The following is a 9,740-nucleotide window of genomic DNA, read 5'->3' as shown; positions in this document are numbered from 1 at the left end:
CCCCAGCACTCAGGAGGCAGAGGCAGGTGGATCTCCGTGAGTTCGAGGCCAGCCTGGTCTCCAAAGCGAGTTCCAGGAAAAGCGCAAAGCTACACAGATAAACCCTGTCTCGAAAAACCGAAACAAAACAAAACAAAACAACAAAACAGGATTTCACTACGCGATCCTCTTGCCTACGTCTCCCAGGGCTGAGTTACAGGTGTGTGCCCCGACTCCCGGAGGCACACTCATACCAAACACTTTAACAGTCATTATGCACCTAGCTGTTCCCTAGCGTTTTGACTAGAGAAGATTCAACTTCGTTGTGGCAGCCTGCTTATCCTCCAGGCTCCGGAAGCTCGAAATCTTCTGGACTAGGCCTCCGCGTTCCCCTCGGCCTGAACTACATCTCCCGGCAGCCTTTGCGTCCCCACCTCCGGCGTGGCGCATGGCCTGCCGGGAGCGGGCTGGGAGGTGGCGGCCTGGCCCAATGGGTGCGGGCTCCCGAGGAGAGGGCGGAGGAGAAGAGGAAGCCAGCGGGCTGTGGGCCCCGTCCCCATTCATTGCAGTGGCCTGCTGGGTCGGGGTCCCGTGTTTCCCGAGTCATGGAGGCGCTAATCCCGGTCATCAATAAGCTGCAGGACGTCTTCAATACGGTGGGCGCCGACATCATCCAGCTGCCTCAGATCGTCGTGGTGGGAACGCAGGTGAGGGGAGGCCGCGATGCCGAGGCCCGGCCCGCCCGAAGGCCTGCGGATGTCCGCGGGAGGGAGGCCGGCCGCCCCGGTGCTCCGCTCCGATCGCGGGCGCTCAGCGGGCCGAGCGGCCCTGCAGCCTGCGGCCGGGCGCGGCTTGGCCCAAGGGCACTCGGGGGACGCGCGGGAGGGCGTGGGAGCGGCGGTCGCTTCCTTCCGGCGGCCGAGGACGCGATAGGCTCGGGAATCGCCGTGGGGCCAAGGGGCAGCGCGCTGGTGAGTCGGGGCCCCGAGCCCTGCAGCGTGGAGAGATTAGTTGGAGTTCTGAGGTTGGGAAGGAGCGCCGGGCTTTTCGTGTGCTGCTCCGTGACTTTGGTGTTTATAGTTTTGTGGCTGTGACCCGAAGTTGGCATAAGGTTCTCCGGCCTTTTCATGTGGATGAGTCAGTTTTTTTGCTTTTACGTGGAAAGAATATTGAAGTAATAACTCTCTAGAATGACAGAGAAGTGTGAGTTTCCTTCTTGCTTTCTTTTTAACGCTTGCTTCGGACTGAGAAGGAATAACAGAACTTTGGGGCTGGAGGAGTTGAGACAGGTCCTGCTCTGTATTTCAGGGTGGCTAAGAATTCACCACGCATCCTGAACTGGCTGGAACTGCAGCTCAGCTGCCTCAGCTCCTTTGGCCGACAAGCCACCACTCCCAGATTTTTATTTTATTTGTTAATTTTATGTATGTGAATGTTTTGCCTGGTGCTGGAACTGGAGTTATAGACGGTTGTAAAGCTGCCATGTGATGCTGGGATTGAACCCGAGTCCTCTGGAAGAGCAGCCTTTGCTCTTAACCTCTGAGCCATCTCCCCAGCCCCATTATAATACAGATTTTTAAGTGCTTCCATGTAATATTTAATAGTGTTTTCTTCTGAGATGATGATTTTTCCTTATTCCATGGATTGCATCACTACATCTTACTACAAAAAGTGTATCAATATTACGAGAAGAAATAGATCAGAAGATATCTATATACTTCAAACCCTTCTGTAGTTTATTATTTTTTATTTGGGCTTTAAATGGTTAAAGCAGTAGAGATAATTTTCAGACCATTTGCTTGTTCTCTTAACAGGGTTAGTATAGATTCTGTTCTGTCAATCGTGTCTGCATATTCCAGCACTTGAGGTTGGCCTTGACTGGAGGTTGAGTCATCAAGTATACCATAAACAGTATTTTCTTTTTTTATTCACTGGGACCATTTAGGAGGCCTCCATAAAGATTTTCAATAATACATATTACTCATTGTAATGAGATATATTTATTTGTTTATTTATTTATTTATTTTATATCCTGGCCACAGTTTCCCCTCCCTCTGAGATATTTCTTTTTTAAGATATTTTTATGTTATGTGTATGAGTGTTTGTTTGCATGTATGTATCATCTCATACTTGCTAATTCCTGTGGAAGCTAGAAGGGGGCAATGGATCCCTTGGAACTGACAATACAAATGGTTGTGAGCTGCCATGTGCATGCTAGGAACTGAACTTGGGTCAGGTCCTCTGCAAGAGCAACAAGTGCTCTCAACCTCTAAGGCATCTCTAAAGCCCCTGAGATAGTATTTTGAAACACTGGGACTCTTATAATAAAAACTAGTTTTTGTAAATAAAATTGGAAAAGATGACATAGTTAAATATTTTTTCGTAACAATTGAGAATTGTTTTGTAACTTCAGAGCAGAAGCTTTACATATACTTTAAAGAGATTTTCTAGTGCATTTTAACTATGATTCAGTAAAAGAATCAAGGACAAAATGAATTGGTGTAAAGACTAAAATCAAGATGTTTTTTCTCTCTTCAGTAGATGGGTAGTGAGGGAAGAAGGAAGGCCTTTGAAATTCATTCCAGTGGTGACACTTACATGCCACTTCTCTATGTTAATGTTAGAAATTTTCAAAGGATCGGTTTTTGACTTGACAGTTTCTTTTCCTCTGTCCAGTTCCTTAGTATCTAAATTTTAGTTCTTTTTTTTTTTTAATTCAGGTACAAAAGAAGTAGAATCTAGAACATTTAGTTCCCCATGTCTAACACTAAATCTTTGCCATTTTATTCTGATGATGTAGAACAAAAATACAGCACATAGTTACATTCTTATTTAATGGAGTAGTGGACAGTGAATGAATTCCAAACATGCACATACATATCAATACTTTACTTGTATTTTCTGTTTTTGTAAAACAGGAAGTTTCTCTGTCTTCCCTATTAAATTACTGTCAAGGGCTGGAGAGATGGCTCAGAGGTTAAGAGCACTGGCTTCTCTTCTAGAGGTCCTGAGTTCAATTCCCAGCAACCACCTGGTGGTTCACAACCATCTGTAATGAGATCTGGTGCCCTCTTCTGGTGTGTGGGCATACAGACAGGCAGGATTCTGTATACATAATAAATTTGTTTTGTTTTGTTTTTTGAGACAAGGTTTCTTTGTGTAGCTTTGGAGCCTGTCCTGAAACTTGCTCTGTAGACCAGGCTGGCCTGGAACTCACAGAGATCCGCCTGTCTCTGCCTCCCGAGTGCTGGTATTAAAGGTGTACGCCGCACACATACCCAGCAATATGTTTTAAAAAAAGAAAAAAATTGCTGTCGGTTCTTTTCTTTTGAGTGATTTGCAAATAGCAGTATGTGAAAATCACTTTGAAAACAAATTTCCTGAATCCTCTCCCTACATGTTGGGGTTTTCTAAACTTAACAGCACACTCCCATTCAGTAAGACTGATTTGAGTGACATTCATTTTATTTTCCTTCTTTTCTTTTTTTTTTTCTTTTTGTTTTGAGATAATGTCTTACTATTTATCTGTGGCTGGCCTAGAACTCACCATGTAGACCAGGCTGGCCTTCTACTCACAGAGATCTGCCTGCCTCTGATTCCTGAGTATTGGGATGAAAGGCCTGTGCCACCATGTGTGGCACCTGGGTGGCATTCTTGGCAGCCTGTGTCAACTCATAAGCACACTTCCCTGTGGTCAGGAGTTAAAAGAGTTGGGGAGAGGGAACTGTTTTTAGAAGTACCAGCCATTCATTCTTTATTTCTCAGCTAATACTTTCTGATTTCTAAGATAGTCTGCATGGAAAGAAAAGCAAATGGGAAGAGAGAATATTGATACTTTTTGGACCGTGTTGTATTTTGCAGGTGGAGAAGGCGGCAAAAATTAAAAACAACTTTCGTGCCTCAACTTGAGAAATTTAATCACTATTTTTTAAGCTGAGAATCAGAAAAGGCAGGCCTGTAGATGTATAATTCAAACCTCTCCCATTCAGTGCTGGCATCACAGTGCAGATGACATCAAACTGAGGCTGTGGCTTAGTGTAGTGTGTGGTAAATTTTTCTTTGCCTTTTAGTTCAGTAATTTCAGCATTCCTTCAATGATTAGGACAAATCTAAAAGGATTTTCACAATCAGTTTGTAAACTAACTTAAAGTTTAACATTTAGAAAATTGAGATATTTATACACCATAAAGTCATAGTGAAGTACAAATTTGGTGACTTGTATAGACATGGAGTTGTGAAGTTATCACTAGTATTTGATTCCTAACTTAGCTGTGCTGGCTAGTTTTCTTGACATGAGCTAGAGTCATTCAGGAAGAGGGAACCACAATTGAGGAAATGCTGCTATCAGATTGGACTGTCAGTGAGCCTTTGGAGCATTTCTTGATTAAACGATGCATGTGGGAAGTCCCAGCCCACTGTAGGTCGTACCACTCCTGGGCAGGTGCTCCTGTGTTCTGTGAGAAAGCAAGCTGCGTGAGCTATGGTGAGCGCCCAGGAAGCAGTTTTTGTCCATGGTTTCTGCTTCACTTCCTGTCTCTGGGATCCTCTTTGCGTTCCTTCCCTGACTTCTCTTCATGACGGACTATAACCTATAAGATAAAATAAGCCCTTTCCTTCCCAAGTTGCTTTTGGTCATTATGTTTTTATCACAGCAGAATAAAACAAACTAGAACCTTTGTATTGCCCCTAAAGAAAGCCTTTACCCATTAAGGATCCACTCTTTCATTTTACCTTCCCCTAAATCCTGATAAGCACTAATGTACTTTTTGTCTATAGATGTTGCCCGGTATAGACATTTCATATAAATAGAGTCCTATGATATGGTCTTTTGTATTTAGTTTCATTTACCCAGAATGCCTATTGTGGTATGTACTAGTGTAAGTTGAATATCTTTACTGCAAAACAGTCTCAGGTGCTCCAGTATCCAAAAATTGTAGTGCTGGCATGATGCCACAAGTATAAAATTCCATATTTAACCATATGACAAATAGATTGTGGTTAAAATATAGGCACAAGTTACAAGAGATGGCTAAGTGGTTAAGAGTGCTTGCTGTTCTTGCACAACAGGTATCTCACAGCAGCCTGTAACTCTAATTCTAGAGGATCCAGCACCCTCTTCTGGCTTCATTGGATGAAGACATCACTCTTACACATATGCAATATACATATAAATAAACATAGATCTTTAAAAGAAAACCACAGGCACATTAATTTATTGATAAACATGAAGCATAAATGAACTTTGTCTGGATTTGTATCTCATCTCTTAAGATACCTCGTTATACACATGCAAATATTCTAAAATTCTAAGACTCCCAAATTTGAAATGCTTCATTTTTTACCCAAGCTTTTCAGATTAAAGATATTCAGTCTGTTTCCTCCCTCCCTCCCTCTTTCTCCCTCTCTCCCTCCTCCCTTTTTGGTTGAATAATATTCTTCTGTAGATTTACTATACCTTGTTTATCCACTCAGCATGCCTTTTAGGATTATATATTTTTGTGGTGTGTATTAGTATAGGTTGAATATCCTTGATAGATACTGGTTGTTACTATATTTTTTCTAGTATAAATAATTTTGCTTGCTGTAAATATTTATTTGCCAATTTTTGTGGGAACAGTGCTTTCAGTTCCCTTGATACTAGAATGGATTTGTTGGGTCATTGTAGCTGGAGATTTCTCCAGTCCCACCGGGGCACGCAGCCACTCAGACCCAAGTAAACACACAGAGACTTATATTACTTACAAACTGTATGGCCGTGGCAGGCTTCTTGCTATCTAGTTCTTATATCTTAAATTAACCCATTTCTATCAATCTATAAGTTGCCATGTGGCTTGTGGCTTACCGGTACTTTACATCTTACTTCTCATGGTGGTAGCAGCTGGCAGTGTCTCCTGACTCAGCCTTCTACTTCCCAGCATTCTCCTCTCTGCTTATCCCGCCTGTACTAGACTTCCTGCCTGGCTACTGGCCAATCAGCATTTTATTTATCAATCAGAGCAACACATTCACAGCATACAGAAAAACATCTCCATCAGATCATATAGTAACAATTATATTTAAGTTATTTTCTTCATTTTGTTTCGTGTTTCTGAGACAAGGTCTTGCTATTTAGTTCAGGTTGGCCTGGAACTTTATGGTAGTGCATCTGCCTCTGACTCCTGAGTTTGGGATTACTGGAGTGTTTCACCTTACTGTGTTCAAATTAATCATTTTAAAGAGACAATTCAGTGGCAGTTAGCACATTCTTAATGTAAATATGCCACTTCTGTCTCCAAAACATTGTACTGCAAAAGAAAACTAGTTCTTAAGTAGTTGCTCCCCATTTCTCTTTACACAAATGTTGTTCTACTTTATTCTCTAGATTTACTTATTCTGGATATTGTATGGAAATAGAATACAGAATATGATCATTTATGTCTGGCTTCTTTCACTTAGCATAGTTTTTTTTCATGTTGTAGTATGTATCAGTATTTCATTCCTTTTAAAGGTTAAATAATATTTCAATACATGGATAAATGACAGTTTGTTATTTATTCACCCCGATGGGCACTTGGGGTGTTTCTGCTACTCTAAATAGTGTTGCTCTAACCGTTTATGTACAGGCCAGTTCTCAGTTCTTTGTATATAGCTAGGATTGAAATTATAGGCCATAAAACTTCCACAGTGGCTGCACCATTTAAAAATTGCCACTAGCAGTAGGAGGGCTACAGTTTTTCTGTCCTCAGTATTTATCTGTCTTTGAGCCATCCTAATAATGTGTGTGCACTGTGCCATACTTTACCTTTCCTTAGTAACTAATCTTAAATATGTTTATGTGCTTGTTGGAGTTGTCCTTTTATTGTTGAATTGTTAGAGTTCTTTATAAATTGAATACTAGAACCTTAACAATATGCTTATAAATACTCTCTTCTTCCCAGGAGATTGCCATTTCACACTGATTAATGTCCTTCAATGCACAAAAGTTTTTGATCTTGAAAAAATTGATCTTTTTCTTTGTTGGTTAGACTTCTAACATGTTGCTAAATTCCAGGATGTAGAGGTTTATTATGTTTTCTTTTAATGTTTCAGCTTGCATATTTGGGTTTTTAATCTATTTTCAGAAAATTTTTGTCTGTGATGGGGCCCAGCTTGTCTTTTTCATATGCCTATTTACTTGACTGAGTTCCATTTGCTTAAAGAGTTAATCTTCTGTTCATTGCATAGTATTGGCATTTTTCAAAATCAATTAACCATAGATGTATTGGTCTATTTCATATTTCTACTCTTAGGTCCTTACCACACTTCTGATTACTTTGCTCTTATTTCTAGATTGTTTTGTTATATGGGGTCCATTGACAATCCATATGAGTGTTAGTATTAGCTTTTCCATTTCTGTAACTAAAATTGTTTGGATTTGACAGACAGGGTCTGGAGTTTGCTTTGGGGAATATTGCATACACACTCTCTCTTTTGAGTCAAATCTAATTCTGTAGCTCAGTTTGGTTTTGAATTGTCAATACTGAATCAACTGCATGAGTGCTGGGATGATAGGTAGCACCACCTCTGGTTGATAGTTTTTCTTTTAGCACCTTGAACCATCCTATTGCTTAGCTTTTGATGGAAAGTCTGTTATATCCATTATTAATCCTACTGAGGAAACTTGTAGGTGATGAGTGAGTCATTTCTCTCATTTGTTGTTGTTGTTGGTCTGCTTTTTGACAGTTTGATTCTAATTTATCACAATGGGTTTTTTGTTTCCTACTTGTATGAAGTTCGTTAGACAGCTTGTTTGTATATTTATGGCTGTATTATGCTTTTCTGGAAAAGTAGGGTGGGGCTGTATTCTTGTAGTGAGACCTTGAGGCTTGAACCCAGGACTTGAAACATGCCAAATGCAGAGTTTAAATGTGAGTTATGCCTCTAGCTCTATGGAGGGGGGCAGGTTTGTAGATATAAATTTGGCCTTATCAGATATCTGAATTTCTTATGATCCAGAATTCCATAGTCAATAAAAATTATTTAATAACTGTTAGGAGTATAACATCATAGAAAGCCTGGACTATGGGAGTTGACGTGTTTAATATTTTGAGCTATGTGTGCATTAGTTATTCAGTGTAAAAAGAGTATGTTAATGCCACGGGTTATATTTTGTTCTTAGGTAGAGTGGTATAGCTGTAAGGAAAAAAGCATGTCAGTTTAACTGGTAAATTGATAAGAATATTTCTAAGAAGTCTATGAGAAATATTTAAGCAAAGTAAATATTAAGGAAAGTACTTCTAAAGTACCTCTAAGTAAAATGAAAAATTAAAGAAATGGATTGTTATCAGTTACATTAAAAGCAGGAGTTTAAGAGTCTGTTGTATGTAATGAAAAATATAAACTTGTGAATTAAAAAGTTGAATGAATTGGCATGGTGGCACATGCCTTTGATCCCAACACTCGGGAGGCAGCAGCAGGAGAATCAATGAGTTCAGGGCTAGCCAGGACTACATAGTGAGACTCATCTCCATTAAAAAGTGACTGACTCGGCCTTGGTTAATGTGTCATGGATGAACTGGTGTTAGTTATTGGTGAAAAGAACTGAAACTGTTATCACATTTTCAGTGAAAGAGCATATCTAAGAATTGAATTGAAGGCACAGTAAATTTCATTACAGTATAATTTTAAAGAAGCTACAGAATGACTGTGAGATCTGGCACACAGGTAATAACCTAAATGCAAAATCAGCTTTGGAGGTGGAAATGGAAGAGTTTCAGTAAGTTCTATTTTCAGAGCATAACAGCTGTAACTTGGTTGTTTTAGAACTTCTCTATGATAGCTATCCTACAGACTTTCCGGAAAAGGTATGAGCATAGTTTTAAGTCACTAGCAGAAAACAATGTGGCCAGTTCTTGAAGAAGCTGATTTTATTTACAATTTCAAGTGTAGAGAAGAAAAGAAGGAACAGAAACTCGTAGGCATGTTTTGTTTGATTTGCATGTGTTGACATATACATTAACAAGAAATGAGTTAATTGTGCTTAAAAATTGGTGGATAGTTGACTGGACTCCTTCAAAAGAAACAATCAATAAATCAAATAATCAATAAAACAAAAGAAAAAGAAAAAGGAAAAGAAAACCAAAAACTCCATGGATGTAAAATAATGCCTGCCTTAATGGGTCTAGAGTACTACTGCTCCCTTTGTTACTAGTTGTAATGCACAGCGTTCATAACCATTTATGTGTTTCCTCTTTTTTTATAGTGTAATTAGGGCAGTGAAATATTTTGTTTCTGCATCTGTATAAAAAAGCAGAAAAGATGAACACTTTGGTTATGATTCAGTTGTGTTTTGTTATCTAAATATGTTCATAATTTTTATTTAATTTTGGGGGAGATGGGAGTGGTAATCTCACTTTGGGACCTATCCTAGCTTAGAACTTTCAATCCTTTTGCCTTGGCCACCTAAGTACTGAGATCACAAGTGTGTACCCTTTGTTTGGCTGCTGTTTTAAAAAATTTAGTTGACAAAATGAGACCTAATAGCAGTTTTATAAATGTACTCAAATCAGATGATGTTAGTCATGTAAAATGGTAATTGTTATGTGCTATGTTCAATAAATGTTATCAGTTACTACTGATTAAAATGGCTATACATTTTGAGGGAAATGAGGACATTTTGGGGGGACTTATAAAACACAGGTGTTTTTGCATTCTAGGTAAGTACCCCTGAGATACACTGTTTCTTTGTTTTGTTTTGTTTAGGGACAAAGTTTCTCTGTATAGCCCTAGCTGTCAGCTGTCTT

The 9,740-nt window shown here is 39.6% G+C and overlaps 1 protein-coding gene across 15 annotated transcripts in view; it reads left to right on the top strand.

The window, feature by feature from the left end:
- Nucleotides 1–417: 417 nt before the first annotated feature.
- Dnm1l (dynamin 1 like) overlaps nt 418–9,740 on the top strand; it is a 57,081-nt gene continuing 47,758 nt past the window's right edge. For 9 of the 15 annotated variants that reach the window (XM_006993022.4, XM_006993021.4, XM_042258951.2 and 6 more), the window contains exon 1: nt 424–686. In XM_006993022.4, the coding sequence (XP_006993084.1) occupies nt 585–686 (102 nt within the window). In that variant the 5' untranslated portion in view covers nt 424–584. Of the gene's footprint in view, nt 687–855; nt 951–9,740 lie in introns of those variants that run through there. The other 6 variants (XM_015986540.3, XM_006993020.4, XM_006993019.4 and 3 more) reach the window with 3 other exon arrangements.

The sequence above is a fragment of the Peromyscus maniculatus genome, chromosome 12, assembly GCF_049852395.1.
Source record: "Peromyscus maniculatus bairdii isolate BWxNUB_F1_BW_parent chromosome 12, HU_Pman_BW_mat_3.1, whole genome shotgun sequence".
Taxonomy (NCBI): domain Eukaryota; kingdom Metazoa; phylum Chordata; class Mammalia; order Rodentia; family Cricetidae; genus Peromyscus; species Peromyscus maniculatus.
This window is presented reverse-complemented; position numbering and strand designations above follow the sequence as displayed.